Raw genomic sequence first — 19,338 nt, forward strand, 5'->3', positions numbered from 1 at the left:
GTATGCAGCCTGCAGGTCAGGGCCCGATGCTGAGCTCCTGGCACCTGCGACTCACCCTGTTACTATGCTGTCTGCTGAGCAGCCTCCGGGAAAAGCAGCTCTGGTCCTGGTTCCTTTTTCCCTCGCAGGGCTGGGGATGGAGGGAGGAGGGGTGTCAGGCATCTCATCTACCTGGTATTATTAGAAGGGGATTAAAATATTGCAGAAAAATGGCAGAATTGATGTGTGTACCGCTCTTAATTTTTCAAAGAGCTTTCATGGGTTTTCTGTTTCTTGAACCATCTAACAACCCTGGGACAGCAGGGATGCCACATGAGGACTCCATAACATGAAGAGCTTAGCCTTCTCACCTGCGGTTACCAGGCGAGTAGCAACGGAAGGAGCAGGGCACTGGAAAGCAGGAGACCCGGCTTCTAGTTTGGGCTCTATCGCCACCTGCCTGTGTGACCTTGGACAAGATCCTTCACTTCTCTGCTTTGGCTTTCTCATCTGCAGATGGAGGGTCATGATCTCAACTGAGACAAGGCTGAGGGATCTGAAAAATATAACAGGCTCTCTAACTGTGAGGGCCCATAGACATGACTGATCTGGAGGTCACTTCCCCCATCGCACAGTGTCCAGCATGCAGCTGAGCATTGGGTAGGAGGGAAGACGAGAACTGACATTTAGTGAGCACCTACTGTGGAAAAAGCTCTCTGCACCCAGACCGGTTGCTTTAGGAACATTTTCCCCTTTAAGCCTCTCTGTGTGGATATTGTTATCCAAGTTCACGATGAGGGAAGTGAGGCTAAGAGGCGGAGAAACCTGCTGGTAAGATACAGAACTGGAATCTGAACACAAATCTCTTTCTAGACCTCCACGGCCCGCTCAACGGCTCTCCCATGCTGCTTTTCTGATCCCCACGTCTGAAAACCACACACAAAGGCATCTTATACATCACAGGGCTCATGGGCTAAAATGCAGGCACTTGACTCACATCCAAATTTTGAGCCTATCTACTCTTAGTTTAGAAATAATTCTGACATACTTGATTATCAGCTTTCCCATATTACCACAGATCAGAAGGCACATGCGGCTACTAATCATCTTTAACAGTAGCGAAAAGTGACAGATGACAGGAGGAAAATAAATCTTTAAAATAATTTTAACAGTGTTGGGTGGTTATGCAGAAGCAAATAACCCTACAAACTTCTTTGATCCCTCAGATATCATTTGCAAGTGATCTAAAAAATAATAAAAAAAAATTCAGCCTTCCCTATGAAAAGAAAAGGACGTGTATTCCCAAGGCAGACCTAGCTCCAGAAAAAGAATCTCCACACTGGGCGTGGCAGCTCTGACTCTGGTTTCCCAAGATCCCTTCACCCCTTTCTGAGCCCCTGTCCTGGGCACTGTCCCACCTTTCCAGCCAGGGCAGAGCACAGACGCAGACCAAGGCGTCCATCCTTGGCACCACTGTGAAATGAGAGATGCACCCCGTATTCACTGAAGACCCCAAGACAGCAAAAGACAAGCTGACGAAGAGAACCACATGAAACCAGGTGCAAAATAGCCATTTGCTCATCATTTGCATATTCAATAAGCCTTGATCTGGCCCCTGTCACGTGGCAGTATAGTCCCAGGGCCAGGGCTGTCATCTGTGAAGTTGACCAACTGCAGGGAGTGTGTCATGTCAGTCTGCAGCTGGTGACTCCTGGAAAAGGCATGTGTCCCCTTGTGGTCCAGCCTGCCTGCATGCAGCTGAACTCATCCGCAATACCACCCACCTGCTCTCTACACGGTCCACCATGACTGTGGCATAGTGAGAGATACGTATTTGGTCTTTGTCTTCAGTTCCTGGCACCCAGCTCTGAGGAGTCTTGGTACCTCCAGAGTGTTGTGTGTCTTTTGTATGCTAATGGGATGACTGGTAGTTGGGGACCCCTAGATAGCGTTAAGATGGGGGATGGTTCCGGAAATACCAAGGCATGAGTAGAGGGTTGGAACTTTCAGCCCCACCCTGAGACCTTCAGCGGGGCTGGAGATTGAGTTAATTGCCAGTGGCCAGTGATTTAATCATTCACTCCTTTGTAAATGAAACCTCCGTGAAAACCCCCAAATGATGGGTCCAGACAGCGTTCCCGTTGGTGAGCATGTGAAGGTGCTGACAGGGTGGTGCTCCCAGAAAGGGCAGGGCAGCTCCACACAACCTCCCTCATGACTTGCCCTGGTCATCTCTTCCATTTGGCTGTTTCTTAAGTTATATCCTTTATAATAAACTGGTAATTGTAAGTAAACTTTTCCTGAGTTCTGTGAGCTGTCCTAGCAAATTATGGAACCTGAAAGTGGGGGTGTAGTGGGGACTCCCGATTATTTAGCCAAGTCAGAGAGAAGTGGGTACTCTGAGCACCCAATACTTGTGACTGGTGTCTGAAGTGGGGGATGGTCTTTGAGACCAAGCCCTTCACTGGTGGAGTCTGGTACTAAGTCTAGGGAGTTAGTGTGAGGACTAAATTGAAATGCATGGCTCCACGTTGGCAGACGGGAGAGCTGGAGAACTGGTTGTTGGTGTGGAAAAAACCCACACATTTGGTGTTAGAAGTACTGTGGGAGAAAACCCTGCAGAGTGACTGAGGCAGCCACCGGAGTTCTGATTCCCCGTCCTAGATGACTGATAACCGGGGGCGACCCCCCCTTCAGGACTAGGCGCCTCCTGCCCACAGGGGCCTGGCCTTAGCCGTGTAGGAGCGTGCTGATGGGCCCTTGCTAGAAGGCTCTCAACTGCTCCTGCCGCCACAGAGAGGAAATGTCCGTGCATAGCAGGGGCACTCTCCATGACAGGTGTTCGCAACCATGACATGGAGTCATTTAACAGAGGTTAAATTATGTTCATTAGACTGTTGAGGAAGGCAGGGTCATATGTAACCAATTTTAGAAAGACTGCCATACAAAACATGATTAAAATAAGAAGTCTGAGTACGTAAGGGAGCAAGGTGTGATCGTCTGGAAGACGAGCTTGGAAAGAACAGCTCCCTCTCACGGGTGCTCTTATTGTTTGCCATTTTTATCAAAAACCTACTTCCTGACTCCAAGCCCTACAACCTTCCTTCCTTAATAGACCATCGCAAGTTCCCTGCCCCCCCACCCCGTAACCTCACGGCAGGAGGCAGTACCCCCCATGCACTTGTCACCCTAGTGAGGATGGTCCCACGCTGCTTTGTTTAGGGTCTGATGTCTTACTATCCTCTCCCCAGGCTACAGCCTCTCCCCACACAGCCTGCGTGCCCTGGACACCCAACACTGTCGCTAGCCCCAAGCCCCGGTGAGTGCCAAGCGCAGGCCTCTGTTCAGATCCTGCCTCTGTAGAAAGGGGACAGAGAATCATGCTGACTTCCCTAGGGTAAGGAACAGCTTCTGCCTGGGAAGCGTTAGGGTTCCAATGTTCCCAGAGGTTCAAAGAGACTTGTGGGTTCTGCTTCATAAAGGCGAAAGAGAGTTTGCTAAAGGCCGACCCCAGGACCACTGCTGGAGGGAAGCCGTATGTGACATAAAGTTTTCCCCATAGAAGACGGGGATCCAAACTCAGGGACCCCTGCTTCCACTGGGTAGCACTGGGTTGGCATGTGCTGTGGTTGAGTGGTGGTGGGCATCGAACCCTGAACTTTGCTTGTTACACTGCACAGACCTTACAAATAAGGGTTTTGCAGCCTGATGAGCCTGAAGGCAACACCAGGGTAGCAGGTCAGACAAATCCAGGATGGCAGTGGTATTTCAAGCATAAACCCCTGGGACTTGGACTCCATTTCCCTCTGATGGTCCCTTATGCTCCCATAGCTAAAGTGGGGAGAATTACCCCCAGGAGCTCTGAACCATTAAGAGCAGGACTTATTTACCTGCTGTCTGAGAGGCAGCCATGATTTTGTAATTAAATGCACAAATTTGAGAACCAAACAGCTGGGCTTCAAATCCTGGCCTCATCACCCACCAACTGTGTGACTCTGGGCAAGTTGCTTAACCTACCCGTGCCTCAGTTTACTTATCTGTAAAACGGGGATAATAATGGTTGTGAAGAGTAAATGGGTTAATATTTGTAAAGTTCTTCAAATAGTGGCTGGCACACGCCAGTGAATGCTAAATAAAACAAAATGATCCAGCAGAGACAGGGGATTGAAAAGATGAGGCATTTTCAATAAATATCACTGAGGCTCACAGACGTGGATTCTCCCTCATGGCTGACTCCTGGCCTCAAAGGCAGCGGCTCCTGAATGGGGCTGTAGGGGAGGGAGTGCACGAAGGGTTAAACCCCCAAGTGAACAGAAAAACAAGTTCCATCTGGTCCCTGGGACAAAGCGACAGCCTGCAAAGCCCCCAGCCCGGGCTCCTGCTCAAAGGACACATTGCTTTTTAAAATTCCAACTTGTGGCTGCCTCGATCTATAAATCAACCAGTTCTCCACACCCTAGAGCTCGGAACAGGATTCACAAATGGCAGCGAGACATTCATTCCGAGAATAGGCATATGAAAGTGACTTTGCACTCAGGGTACCCAGCCTCTCAGCTTCCTGAAAGGCCCTGGGGCTAGTGCTTCATCCCTGTCTCCCTCCAGTGCAGGAATTGCTCTCCAGGAGGCAGAAAGAAGGAAGGCAAGACAGCAAGTGGTCAAGGCTTAGGCCAGGATTGGGGTTTTGGTTAAAGGCTCCACTTAGGGCTAATGTCCCTGGGACTCGGTCGCATCCCCATCTTTATCCTTGACACAAAAAGGCAAAGAAAGCCACTTGCCCTACCTCCCCACACCACTGCTGGAACCCTATCTTTAGATATCAGGCTGGGAGTGGGGCAACACCGATTCACAAGAACCACCAGATACTCCACAGAGGCACTGGGGAACCCTATGCAGGGAAGCAGTCGGCTTTTCGCTGGCTCCCCAGCCCCTGGGCACACAGGGCGGCTTATGCCCCAGCATCCCCTGCAGGACACCTGGAAGGGAAGAGGGAGAGGAATGAAACCCAGGACCCTCCCTGGGGACCTTTGCCTGAGGCAGGGCCCCTCCATTTTTACCACCCCCCCCCGGCCACATGCCCACACCGGGATAACGCTGAATCCAGCCCTAGCACTAACCCTGCAGAGCAGGGAAGTAATTCACAAAAAGTTGGGCAATTCAAAGTTACGGTTTCCACAGCAACCAGCACTCAGACCATTTGGGTAGCTGAATCTTTTCCTCTTAGCATTCACTCTTTTTCTCCCCAAATAGCATTTTTTTCATATTATTAAAGTAATACATGTTCATTGGAGAACATATGGAAATTACAGACAAGCGTAAAGGAGAAAATAAAAATCACCCTTAATCCCACCACTTGAGGTGATCCAATGTCAACATTCTGATGTATTCTCCATTCGTCTAGGGTTTTTTTTCATGCATAAAAAGATATAATTTTTGAAAATTGAGATTGTAGTGAAATTACTGTTTTATCATTTGGTTTTTTTCCACTTAAAAATATATTGTATGACTTCCCAATAGCCTTAAATAGTCTTTGAGAACATGATTTTCAATGGCTAGCTGGTACATTTTCATATGGATAGAACATATTCTATTTAACCAATCTATTGTTGAACATTTATGTGGTTTTCCTTTTTACTTTTGCTACTATTTTAAATAATACTACAATGAACAGCCTTTTACATAAATCTGTGTGTATGTATCTGATTAAGTAATCAGATTAGAATAAATTCGTAGAACTAAAATTACTGTTCAAACACAATGAACATGCTAATGATTTTAATACGCATTATCAAATCACCCTCTGGAAAGGTTGAAGCAATTTGTACTTCTACCTGTAATGTATACTCCTCTTAAAAAAACAAAAACAAAAACAAAAAAAACCACAACCACAACCACAACAACAACAACAAAAACCCCAAACTGCAGGTTTGGTTGATTTTAAATGAAGTCTGTACCACTTATAAAAATTACATTTCCTTTCATTGAAGCATTTCCCCCCACCATATTTTTAATGAATTTTCCTATTTCTATAATCACCTACTGCATCCTTTGCCCTCTATTTCTATGGGGTATTCATCTTTTCCTTATTGATTTATAAGAGCTCCTTATGCATAAAGATAATAATCCTTTGCCATATTTGTGGCACATATGTTCTCTCAGTTTGTCATTGGATTTTTATTTTGTTTACGGCATTTTTAAAGTGTAGAAGTTTCAAATATTGTTGTAACTCACATCCATCCTTCTTTTCCTTTATGATTTTTATCCTTTGATTTTTATGCTTAGATAGACCTTCTCTACCCTGAGACCAGAGAAATATTCACCTATATGTGGCTTTTCCAGTTATTTTATGGCTGTGTGGTTTGGCTTTTACGTCGACAGCTCTAGCTCCCCTGGATTTCACCTATAGATGTGGGCTCTGAATTTGCTCATCCAACGGTCCTAAGGCTGGAGTCGGGTCAGAGACCGTTGCCAGGGAGATGCAGGAATTGACCTGTCTACCGCTCCTGCCTTCCAGGAGCGCTCAGCCTGGCAGGCAGCTTTCCACGAGGCCCTGGGTCTTTGCTAGTGAATGGAAGAAATGAATAGCTGCTCTGTGATTACACACTGGAAAAGGTGCACCTCACGTGGCTCTGTTTCCCATCTGAGATGGGGGAGGTGGAGGACGGGGAGTGCCAGATGTATGGAGAGCTGATGAGCAGCTCCAGTCTTAGCACGTTAAAAACCAGGGGATTGGATTCCAAACCTGAAATTAACCATCACTCTATTTGCAAGATGAAGAGCTAGAGACAGTTCTGCCAGCATTGGGTATCCTCGAATACCAAGTTCTCTTGAAGAGGCACTGAGGGAGGGAGGAGCCAGGGACTTCAGCTCCCCAGAGATGTGGACAGTCTCTTTTGTCCAGCCTCCCAAGGGCTTGAGAGTCAGTAAGTACCAGGTGGGATGGTGGCCTCTGAGCACAGGGTGGTTAGCTCCGGCCAGCATCTGGGAAGAGGCCGCTGCAGCCTGCCCCCTCTGTCCAGCCGCAGGCGATTTCTGCCTTCTGTCGTCCCTATTTTAGTCCAGCCCCCAAAACTTTTTACTGAGGGTCTTTGCTCAGTTTCCAAAGTCAGCTCTGCATGTACTAACCAGCCAAGGGGTTTGTTCATTCATCCCACAGATTTACTGAGTGTCCACTATCTGCAGAGCACCTCCGTCCAGCCTTGTAGATCTATTGCTTTTCAACCAGCCACAAAATATTTCCCTTCTATCTACCCCCTCCATTTTCTCTCCTTAAACCCTTAAAAAAAAAAAAAAAAAAAAAGCCCTACAACCCTCTATCTTGAATCCCATCTCCTCCAGCCATCACCCTGCCTCGGCCCTCATGTTGCAGGCTGTACTAGTCAACCTGGGCGTCAGAGAAGATCCTAACCACCACCATTTACTGAATGCTCCCTGTGTCGGCACCGAAGGCTATAAATACATGATCTCTCATAATCTTTGTCCAATAACTTTAATTCAACAAATATTAAGTGCCTACCATGTGACAGAGACTCTTCTGGTACGTGGGATACACCAGTGAATAAACCAAAGATTCCTGCCCTCATGAAGCTTACATCCTAGCTGTGGGGTGGGGCTGGGAGTAGATAAAACAAATGAACAAACAAGATAAATGAAGAAATTATACGTAGGTTAGAAGGTATAAATATGATAGAAAGAAGTGGGGAGGGATTAGGGGACACAGGAATACCAGGGCTGGGAGATGGGAAGGCCTCCTTGAAAAGATGACCTTGAAGCAGAGATTTGAAGGAGGATGTGCGCCACGGAGATGGGAGGGGAAAGGGCCTAGGGCATGCCTGGTGTGGTCAAGAAACAGTAAGGAGGCCAGGTGAACAAGGCAAAAAAATGGTTGGAACTGAGGTCAGAGAGGTGAAGTGGGCCAGGTTCTAGGCTCTGTAAGCCCTTGTGAGCACTGTGGCTCTTACCCAGGTGAAATGGGGCAGAAATGGAAGGATTTTGAGCAGAGGAGTAAACTCATGTGACCTGCAGATTTCAAGGCTCATCCTGGCTGCTGTATTGAGAATACGCTGGGGGTTTGGGGCAGACACGGTGTCCGGGGGACGAGTTAGGTGGTTATTGTAATAACCCAGGTAGAGAGGGTGGTGGCCCTGGCCAGGGGGTTAATGGTGGAGGAGAGGAGAAGTGGTCAGCTTCTGGATGTATTCTGGAAGCAAAGCCAAAAGGGGTTCCTCGTGGACTGGATGTATAATGGGAGAGCAAGAGCAGTTATTGATGACTCCAAAATGTCCGGGCAACACAGCCGGAAGGTTGGGGTTGTTCTTTGCTGAGATGGAGCAGGTTTGGGGGGGAGGGTGGGGTTGGACATGTGGCATTTGAGGGGTCTGTGAGATACTCCAGTGGCCATGTGACTAGGGTATCACAGAGAAGACATTTAAAGTCATGACCTTGGATGAGACCACAAGGGAGGAAGTATAGAAAAAAGATGAGAAGGCCAAACCCTGAGGCCTGATATCCTACACCAAGAGGTTGGGGAGAGGAGCAGCATGCCGCAAAGGAGACTGAGAAGTGAAGAACCACACAGGATGAAGGCAAGCAGATCCAGAGAGTGTGGGGTCAGTGGTATCTAGGAGGAGGCAGTGACCCACTGGGTCGAACGCTGCTGGGGAGACCAGAAGGATTGACATTGAGAAATGGCCACTGGGTCTTACCCAGACATTTCTGGGTATTTTATTTTAAAGCGAGAAAAAGGAATCTTAGTGAGAAGATCCAAGGTCACAGAGTTATGAGTAACAGAGCTAAGACAGACAAGGTCTGTGCAACGCCCAGCCTGGCTGCGTCTCATACTAACTCCTCAGGCTCTGAGTGCTCTCTAAACCAAGGGAGTAGCTCCGATGCCCAGCAGTTCTCTGCTGGACTGTCCAGCCTCAGGGAGCTGAATAGTCTCTGCAGGTCAGGGAAAACCAGGGATGAGCAGAGGACCACCAGCGCAACTGTAACAATCCTTTTAATGCCAGGTGGGACGTGAGGGGATTCTCACAGCAAGCGGATCTGCCTGGCCCCGCTTTCCTTCCAACTGTGTATTTCATCCACCTAATTAAGGCCTGGCCCCTGAGGGCTTTTCCAGTTAGTGGCCCCTGATTTAAGGAATTCCAGTCCAAGGATATTTGTATTTGAGTAGAAGGGCATTTCCATAAGCAAATGGGAAAGGGAGAGATGGGGCAAAGGGTGCAGAGGCGTGCCCACCCAACCCAAATCCAGGACCCTCCTTTTCTCCATTACTGGGTAGGTCTCCACTGTCTGCCCGCCCTGGGCAATGCCTTCCTGGCTGGTATGCATGTCGCCTTGCCTGGGGCAAGGATGACAGTCACCTATCTCCCTCTGGTGTTCGCTCTTGCAACTGCAGCCCCAGGAGACAGCAGGAGTGTGTCTTCGCAGATCCAGGGCCTGGAGAGCCACGCCTAGGAGCTAGGCCTGGCCCTCTTCCCTTCTCGTCCGCTCTAGGCCTTGTCTGCCCCTGCCCAGAGCAGCTCTAGCACTCTAGGCCATGGGGATGGGTCCTCTGCACTCCTAATTGCAGTGGAAAGAACTCAGACATGGAAATTAGAATGTCTGATGGCTTACCCTGGTTCTCCCTTGGTTTAGCAGTGCAGACCTGGAGATGGGGAAGAAACCAAGGGTCTCTGATTTGTGCACATGCCTGCACACCCCCATGTCCCACCCCTTATCTCTCACTTTGCTAAGTTATTTGATATTGTGAGGTCCATTTGTAAAGGGCGGCGATGGGAAACAGCTCAGGTCATTTGGGACACACGGCAAGTTGCCTTCTACTCTCAGGGGGATGAGCCCATACAGACCTGGGTTCAAATCCTGACTCTGTCACTCATGAGCTCGGGAATCTTTCTGTGCCTCAGTTTTCTGGACTGAAAAATGAAGGTAATCATACCGCATGGGGCACTTAGCACAGAGCCTGACCGCGTGGAAAACAGTCAGTAAATGTGGCCAGGTAGTAAATGCTTGGGGACAATAGGGAGACAGGGGGTGCAGGAAAGAAAAACACAGTACAGGAGCCTGGGATTGGAACCCAGGCTTCCTCACTCCACTTAACACATCTGTGCATTAGGGCAAGCTAACGTCCACAAGGCTATAAGAAGGCCCAAATAGGGTGTGAGGCAACAAGTAGATGAGTGCTGGACTCTGAGGCTGAGCATCTGCCTTCTCCGGCCATCCCTGGGCCAAGGATCCTTAGTGTAAGCAGACAGCTGCCTGGCCCACCTCTCGGGACTGATGGAAGATAAGAACTGTCATGACTAGGGAAAGTGCTTTGAAAACTGGAATGCTTATACTCTCATTACCAAGAGATAACCTCCCCCCCGCCTTGCCAGCATCCTGTACTTAGCTCCATATCACAGCACAGATCTCACTGCACAAAACTTGCCTATTTTGTGCTGTTTCCAAGCATACAAAGGGCTCTGTCCTCGGGGAGTTTACATTCTAGTTGGAGAGACAGACAAGAAACCAAATGGTGGGAACCCCCAAGTTGACAGCGGATGTAGGATTGAGTGGATCCTGCCCACTGCAAAGTCTCAGCAGAAACCTCTAGTTGAGGGGAGCACAATTCCCCAAAAGGGAACTTAAGCCACAGGATAACTGGCCACTGGCTTGGGCCAAGATGGGGAGTGTGACCACACCCTTGTGCAGTGAAGAAGGTGCTGACGCTGGAGTCAGGAGGCCCAGCTGGTAGTCTGTGCTATTAATCCAAAAAAGCTATATACAGCTGGGATTCCAACTATGACATCCTAGAAAAGGCAAAAACTATGTAGACAGCAGAAAGATCAGTAGTTGCCAGGGGTTGGGGGATGAGGAGGCGGAGCACAGAGGAGTTTTAGAACAGTGAAACTACTCTGTCTGATACTATAATGATGAATACATGTCATCTACATCTGTCCAAACCTATACAATGTGCCACACCAAGAGGGAACCCTCCTGTAAACCATGCCCAGAGGGTGATAACAATGTGTCAGCGTGGGTCCGCCAGTTGTGACACATATACCACTCTGGTGGAGGATGTTAATAGTGTGGGCTGCCTGTGTGTGGGTCAAGGGGCATATAGGAAATCTCTGTATTTTCCACTCAATTTTTCTGTGATCCTAAAACTTCTCTAAAAAATAAAGTCTATTAAAAACTAAATAGATAATTTCCCATGAGCTGCTGATTCCTCGTCTGTAAAACGTGGGCTCTGCCTGGCCCACGTAGCTGTCATGAGGGCCAGACGGGCTCTAACTGGCCGGCATCGAGGGCGCACCGATCAGGAGTGAGATACCTCAGAGTCCATGGGACTGCTCCACCAGAGCTGCAGAGCTGCTCCACCCAGCAGAGGATCTTCCACCTCCTTCTGTCCTCCACCCCCACCCCAAGACTGTAAGTGTTAACAAATAACATCATCGCTCCTTCAAACAGCCTCAAAACCCTTCTCTGAACTGCTCTTTAGGCCACCGTCTTTTCTCTCCAGTGAGAACATGCAACAAGCCACTGTACATTCAAAATTCGAGTATTCATCTCTCCAAATGGCTCCTACAAGGGCCAGGCAGCTATTTTAAAATCCAAGAAGCCTCTGCTTACACCCCCAATGGTCGGCTCTGAACAGATCCCACACACGCGAAGTGCCCCACACAGACACTTGCTGAACGACCTTTGTTTTAAAACCAGGATGCAAACCCAGTGAACTCTCCTTTCAGATCCTACATGCCCCCTCCGAGGAGCGGCCCACACAGTTTTTTTTTTTTTCCAAAGAAACATTATTTGATCTGAAAAACATCTGGAACCTGTTTCCCCACACTTGACTGGAAGCTTTCAGCCGACATCAGATGCCCAACCACTGAGCAAACACCCCGTTTGCCTGCGCTTGGAGGAGCACCACTGTGGACGGGGGACAGGCGGCTTGATTAAAAAGCCCCGGGAAGGTCAGGCTTGGGTCTGACCAGAGGTTTTGCAAACCCTGGAGCACTAAATGTAACGACAGGAGAGGTGGTGCGGGGGAGAAAGACGACTAGAAATAAAGATCAAGGCCAAGAAGTTTCCTAATGAAGCCGCCCAGGAGCAAAACATCAGCCGCACAAGCACTTCTGAGTTCAGTGTTTTTACAATGACAACCGCGCATGTTCTTACCTTCACCAGGTGCTGCTGTTGATGGGCAGGGCCGGGGTTCGTATTCGCTTGTGTCCCCGCCTCGCATGACAGTGACCGGCGGAGGGGCAGACAGGAGGCCTCCGTCGGGATCGGCCCCAGCCGGCGGACCCAGGAACGGCCCCCCGAGTCCACTGTGGACACGAGGGGCCGCGCCTGGCTCTTTGGCCATGAGCATCTCTGCTGCACACATCGTTGCTGCAAGTAATCGGCCATAATGCAATTTTGCCGTAAAAGATGAAAAGTCACTGGCTGACAGTTTGGTTTCACTGGTGCATTTTATCCTATATAATCTTAGCCCTCGTGGCCGCCTATACAGTGACGCAGAGTTTTCAACCCACATTTCTCCTAGAACTTTGGAAAGTCCCAAGTGGACATGGGACCAGAGGCCATAAACAAACAGCAGTGTAGAAGGTTGTCACCACGCCATACAAAGCTCAGCTACAGGTGCACATCCTCGTATTTGCAAACTGGTACCTCTCTCAATGGAGGAGGAAATTTTAGTGAAAAGAGAAAAAGTGTGAGGCTGAAAAAGGAGACGAATCACCAAGAAAATGTATGAGAGCATGAATGAAAGACTTTGAAGAGAAGTACCTAGGTACAATCCGCAAAATCAATGATATGTGTAGAGTTGCCATGAATCTACACTATGCATTTTTAATATGTTCCAGTATTTTATATTTCACAATAAATTCTTTTTAATTTTGTTATTTGTTCTTCATGTTTCATTATGTCATTTTTAATGAATGTCCCTCTTTTATTTTTCATGATTTTAGTTTTTGCAGCAAAATTGCCTTATAGCCAATTAGCTGTGCAGCAAAGCTGTGCATCTTTGGCGGCAAAGATGCTTAGGCATGAAACTACCTGGAACCCCATCCGTATTCAAGTAACCAGGATGAAGTCAAGAGGCAAAATAATGTAGCCGAAAGACAGTGGGCTGGAGCGGATCTAAGGCTTGTTCTCCTACTTCCCAGCTTTGGCAAGTGTGACCTTGGGAGGGCCCTTTATCTGCAACTGTGGGGATAATCCCAACTCTGCCCAGCTCCCAACACTGTTAGGAGGATTGTGTGAAATCCTACCTGAGAAGTTTCTCTGCAACTTCAAGTCACTGGCAGCAAGGGTTAGAAACGGTGATAAGCCTTGTTCTCTCACTGGGCCCCATTGTGGCCAGAGGCCTCACCACAGCTGATGGCCGAGAGGCCTGGCTGATTTTAGCAGGCTTTGGCCAGGGACAAAGGATAAAGGGACATTTGAGCAGGTCCTCCTCCATGCACACATCCTCCACTGGGCACTGGGTGCTCTCCTCACCTGCCTTCCCAGGCCTGGCTCCACCTGTCAGCACTCCTCCCTGCCTCTGAGCCTCAAACTCACTCAGGCCTCCCAGAGGCTCCAGAAGCCCAAATCCTTCTGCGCCTTGTACTCTTCAGTCTCCAGGCCTGTCTCTTACAGTGACAACTGACAGCATTTACTAAGCTTGCGTCACAGGTTGGGCCCTGGGTGAGGGTTGCAGGTCATGAGTTCCCTCTACCACTTGGGGCACAGCTGAACCCCCACCCTGTCCTGGATTTACCATCCACTCCCAGGCCCCTGTTTTGGAACTCCTCTCTCCATCCTCAAGAGCAGTGCCAGGGAATTTGCCAAATCTAATGGCTCTCCCCAACCTGGCCCTGCTGCTGATTGCCCCACACCGCTGAGTCTGAGCCTGGCGGCCACCCCCTTCCATTCCTACCTCTCTGGCCCCACACCTTCCTGACCTCTGTCTGGAACGCCCACAAAGTGCACTTTCTCACATTCACACCCAAAGCCCTTCCAGCCTCCAGATAGCATCTCATCCCTGTGTGAGGGGCTCTGCTGCCCACGCTCCAGCTCACAGGTCCGGCAGCCGGGAAGACTCCCCACCCATCCTGGGGCGGCCGCCTCCAGTGAGCACACCTGCCTCTCCCGCCCCTTCCTGCTCACCCCCATGCTCAGGCCTGGGGCCTCGGAAGCTTCTTCTGCGGTTCCCACCCTTGACCTCTGAGGAACGTGGAAATCTCCTGCCCTTTGTTTGACCTCTACCACCCCCGTGGTTCTTCTTCTCAGATGCGAACTTCTCCAATGGGCCCATTCTCTCCAATTTCTGCTGCTTGGGGCATTGCCCTCAGCACTGGCTCTTTCCCGCCAGCATTTCTATAGCTCAGGCGCGTCTTATCTCCCTGCACACTTCTGGTGTGGGCGGCCAGCTGCAGAGTCGCTGCCACCGGCCTTTGTCCCTGTAGATCTAGTTCTCTTGTGTCCCTTGCTGGAAGCCGTAATAATGGGACGGTGCCCTATCACCCTCGCCATCCTGATAATTATCGACCACATGCCCCTTCACTCTCCAAAGCACCTTGTTTTGGAGGACAAGTTCGATGCTTAGTTTCACCCTTACTCCCCTGCCTCACCGTCACAGAAACCCAAGAGTCATACCAGCCCTCCCTCCGCCACTCTCCCCGTTCCTCCACAGTCACCATGTACGCATGCTCCTCCCCTGCCCCTTCTTACCCCGGATGAGAGAATCTGCCCCGTCTTTCCGGGGCTGCTCTAACCAGCCTTACTCTGGGTGTCAGGAGCTCTGTGTCCCGCCTCCACTAATCATTTTGTGACCAGAGGAGCCCCGATTTTTCTGCTCTGTGTGTAAAGAGAAGGATGGGAGGCGGGCTAGTTAGCTCCGAGGTCTCTTTGAGCACGGAGAATCTGAGATGCCACCACCTGGGTCCCGACTTATTTCCCTGCTCTGGGCCCGTGAGGGCAAGAAGGTGGCCCCCAGGAGGCAGCAACACAGACACTGCGGGCCCAGGGTGGTATGGGGCTATGTCCGCCCCACCCAGGAGGAGGAGGCTCAGAGTCACCTGCTTTCTGGGAAGGAGAAAGGAGCCGAGCCTGCCTGGAAACCTGAGGGACAGCAGGACTCCTTGTTCCTTCTCTCTAATGCAATGCACATTCCCCCACTTAAAGGCAATTTCTTCACTTCAAAAGGATTCCAGCTGGTGAAATTCAAGGTGAAGAATAAGCCTCAGTCAAGAAGCTTCTCGGGGTCCTTTCAGTTTGCATCGTCTTCAGAGGGATGCATTTTAAGACATTTGCCTCTTAATATTTGTCAAAGCACCCGGAGAGAAAGCTTCTTATTTCGACACCTCTCAGCTCTCAGGGCTGTTGGCACAGGAACCGTCCACATTTCCCTGCACAACTTTGCCTTTTGGGAAACCCACTGGACTTGTCTCCTGGCTTTCCCTTTCCCAGCCCTCAGCCCCCACCCACCCTGGGTGGATGAGAGACTAGGACTGGCTTCAGGGTGCACCAGGCTGACCTGGACACCCAGGGGCTTAAAAGGCAAACCGTGGAACTCACACATCTCACGTTCACATTCCAGGAGGTGTCCTTCCACCTGCCATTCATTCATTCTCTACTCACTCACCTGGTCATGGGGTCTGCAATGCTGGAAAGGGGCTGTGGGGGGTGTGTGTCTTACTTTCCTAGAGCTTATACACTGGTCAAGGCTCTGGGAGATAGAAATAAGCAACCACAATACAAGCCAGAGGAAGTAAACACTAAATCTGGTGGGTAGGGGATATTTAAAAAGCTCAGAGAAAGAGACCAGCCAGGAATGAGGAGAGGGGTAAGAGGGAGGCAGTCAGGGAAGGCTTCTTAGAAGAAGAGGCATTTTGGTGCAGTCAGGGTATCCCAGAATGCAGGATCCACATATGGGCAGTGGCCTGAGCAAAGGTGTGCAGGCAGGAAGACCTCTGGTAGGCACAGAGGCACTGTCCCAGGCCCACTGCACCCCTCCTTCCAGGGCCTTGGGGCTTGCTTGGTGATGGTGGGGGGCTCCCAAGGCATGCCCCACCAGCACCTGCTGCCTTGGTAGCATTGCTTTAATCACCTTCGAAACAAGGCACTTTCCTCACATAGCCAGTTCTTACCTGCCTGCCCTTTCTTACCAGGCCCTGGGCCCAGAGGAAATGCTTTCGACCCTCTTCTCTGTCACTAAGGGCTCCCCCTGCCTGCACTTTTGAGGGACCCTGTTCCCAGGATAGCATCCGCTTATCCAATTGCTCTCTGTAGGTGTTTTCTCCCTCTACCCCTTCAGGGAAGATCTACCCACCCTCTCATTTCCCATTGTCCCTGGCCTGTCTCCCCCTCTTCATCACCACCCTCTGTAGCAACCACTGCTTCCTGTCCCAGGAAAGCTTCATTCAGCAAGCCCTCCCAACACTACCAGCACCCTGATGTCTCCCCTGAGAGCCATTGCCACTAGTCTGGTGGTCAAGCCTTTGGAGGTGGGCAGACCTGGCTCTGCCACTTTCCCGCTCTGCACCTGCTCTGATTAATTCCTTCTACAGGAACTTCTCTTGTTTTTCTGACCCAATATCTTTTCCCTCTTCTGACAACTAGCACCTTGATTCTCCTTTGGAGGAACCATCCTCTTCTGCTCTCAGCCTTTGGAGATTTAATGGGGCTACCCACGGTCATCAGTTCAAGCATAAGCATGTGATCTAAGCAGGACAAATTCTGGGATTTTTAATGGTTGAAAAGCCTCAAATCTATTCCCACTGGGATTGATAAACTAGTAACACAAATCTGAAACTGATGGGGTTGTCTTTGCCACCACAAGGAAAGAATCTATTTACACATAAAACCAGCATGGAAAAAAGTAGAGAAAAGGGAAAAATAGATTTCTGGTGATGTTGTTTGGGCACCTGGATCCAACCATGCCTGGAGTTTTCAGTTTGTGACCCAACAATTTCTTCCCTCTTTGGCATAAGCCAGTTGGAGCTGGCTTTTGTCACTTGCCAGTAACTGTCTCAACTAAAGAAATACTTCACTTGGAGACTTGATAAAAACTTTAAATGAAATGACACATGAATAATATCCAGCATTAATGTGGGTACCACTTGATTGGTTTTTTTTTTTTGAACTCTAACTGAATCTGCCTTATCAAGCATCAGTTAAATTTCCAAAAAACGTCAGGTTCTATAGTAGTAGAATATTACTTTTCTTCCTTTTTTTCCATCACCTTGACCAACTTTTTCTTTGTGAAATCCCTACCCTCCTTGGCTTTCTTAACACAGCTCTGTGTCCCTCATAAGTCTCCAGGTTTTCTCCCCCACATCCCGCCTCTGGACTGAGACAGGGTGGGAAATTTCATGACCTGTTGGGGGTGACCTCTTCTCTGCATTCCATGCCCACACCCCAGGACAATCCATGTGGACCAAGCTGAATCAAATAGGGACTTCCCAAGCTTGCTTCAAACCAAGTACACCAGGTACTCAGAAAAGTCTACACTGCCATCTAGTGGACATCTGCTATAATATCATGCAGAATTTGAGAATCCCTCCTGGGACAGTCACTGGGCTCCGAAAGTATTTTGGTTCCACCTCATTACTCCTTCAGTGGCGGAGCCAGGGACAAGTACATTAATGGCGAAGTCGAGCATCTTGTCACAGGAGCAGCATTATACTCTCCCTAAAGGACTGGGCTCCTGCCCTGCTTCTGCAGCCCTCCATGTCCTGTTCCAAGTTTTAGAATCTTCCTTAGTGGCCTATGTCTCCTCGGCTTCTCCCACATGTCCACCGGTGTGACCCAGGCCACGGGTCTCCAGGGAGGAGGGCTGACAGGTGCATGTGTGCACGTGCGTGTGCATGCATGGTCACATGCGTGAGCCTTGGCAGGGTTGAGGGAGAGGAGACCCAGAAGGCCTCCTCATTGCTTGCTTGCTTAGCCTCCCAGAGGAAAGGATGTTTGTCACGGTGGCAAACACGATAGCCAGTCAAAGCTTCGTGTTCCCCATCCGATAAATTGTGGAACACATCGCAGTCTATTGGTTCCGTGATAGTGAAAACAGTTCCAGAAAGAGAGAAAAAAGATCTACCCTCCACCTCTGAGGAACCTGCGATCCCCACCCCAGAACTTGCTATTTTGTTGTGTTTGTCCTGGCCGCCATCAGGCCTGATCAACAGCAGCACTGCGAGTCCCCAGGCCGGACGGAGAGAGAGAAAGAGCCGGCAGGGGCCTCCCCCTTCCGCAGCGCACGGAGGGGACCGGAAGACTGTGTGCATGGTGTGCATGCAGTCACATCCTGACCGTGGCCCTTCTGTCTCCACCCATCTGTGGCCTGGTTCCTGGACACATCGTGGTCCTTGTATGCAGGTTGCCCCGGGCACCTCCTAGTAAAACACGGCAGAGGAAGCGAGAGCCGCCCTCCACCACGGACATTCCGGGGGCTCACTGTGGCCCAAGGGTCGAGGAAGAAAGGAACAGCGACGAGAACACTGGAGCAGCGCCCCCAGGACCTGGCCTGGCTGCTGGAGGGAGCGGCCACAGTCCCACTTGCTACTCACATGGCCCTTCCCCAGGCTACCACAATCCCCAGACTAAGGGAAGCTTCCAGAACAAGATAGTACTAGTCATTTCCTAGTAGAAAGAATACTCACTTCCAATTCCTAAAAATGCTTCAATCTTCTATTTCAGACAAGTGTGAGCAAACTCTTAGGTGGGTTTCATACTGCAATGACGGAGTCAAGATGCACTTCTCTGCTTGCTTAGCCTACGTGAGAAGCACTGTCCATGACAAACCATCTCCTCCTCATTCAGAAGATCATTCCGAATGCCCAGCCACCTCGCACCTTGAGAAAGGACTCCCTCTCTCCTCCTTTTCTCTGCTGACTCCAAAGCACACACCAGCTGGTCTCCACATACACTGAGGAGCCAGGCTCCTCCGCGAGCAGGCAAAGGCCCCAGCGGAGCAGCCCCAGAGTCCTGCTAAAGCTCCCAGTCTGCAGTGCCCCCCCAACCTCCCCCAAGGCCATGGGGCTGCTCTCAGGAGGGCACATTGCTTGTGGCATCCGTGGTCTACCCAACCCAGATGGCCCTGCACATGGCTTCAAGTCACCTAGATGAGCACGCTCAGAGGGAAACCAAGCCTCCTCCTCCAGGCCAGGCTTGCTCACTTACCTCCAAGGCCCCAGGGAACTTGACTAGGGGCTCAGCCCAGTGGGTGATCTTTTGTCTGTAGTTGTTACAGTCAGGAACAAACATGCAGCCAATGTTCCCCAGCTCTGGGTAGAAAACTTCAAGTCCCCTATGGAGATAGGGAGATGGTCAGCCCATGTCAGTTCTAGGGGAGCCTGGAGGGCTCACACACTTCAGTCTAGCACCGTTGAG

At 50.0% G+C, this 19,338-nt stretch overlaps 1 protein-coding gene across 1 annotated transcript in view; it reads right to left on the reverse strand.

The window, feature by feature from the left end:
* The window catches only part of PEBP4 (phosphatidylethanolamine binding protein 4), a 201,198-nt gene that overhangs the window by 171,968 nt on the left and 9,892 nt on the right, over nt 1-19,338 (reverse strand). Inside the window, exon 3 of the mRNA XM_088020993.1 lies at nt 19,129-19,255. Within this exon, the coding sequence (XP_087877119.1) occupies nt 19,129-19,255 (127 nt within the window). The remainder of the gene's footprint in view (nt 1-19,128; nt 19,256-19,338) is intronic.

The sequence above is a fragment of the Eumetopias jubatus genome, unplaced genomic scaffold (genome assembly GCF_037043125.1).
Source record: "Eumetopias jubatus isolate StellerSeaLion01/CBP00866 unplaced genomic scaffold, mEumJub1_p1.0 scaffold_2, whole genome shotgun sequence".
In the NCBI taxonomy this organism is placed as follows: domain Eukaryota; kingdom Metazoa; phylum Chordata; class Mammalia; order Carnivora; family Otariidae; genus Eumetopias; species Eumetopias jubatus.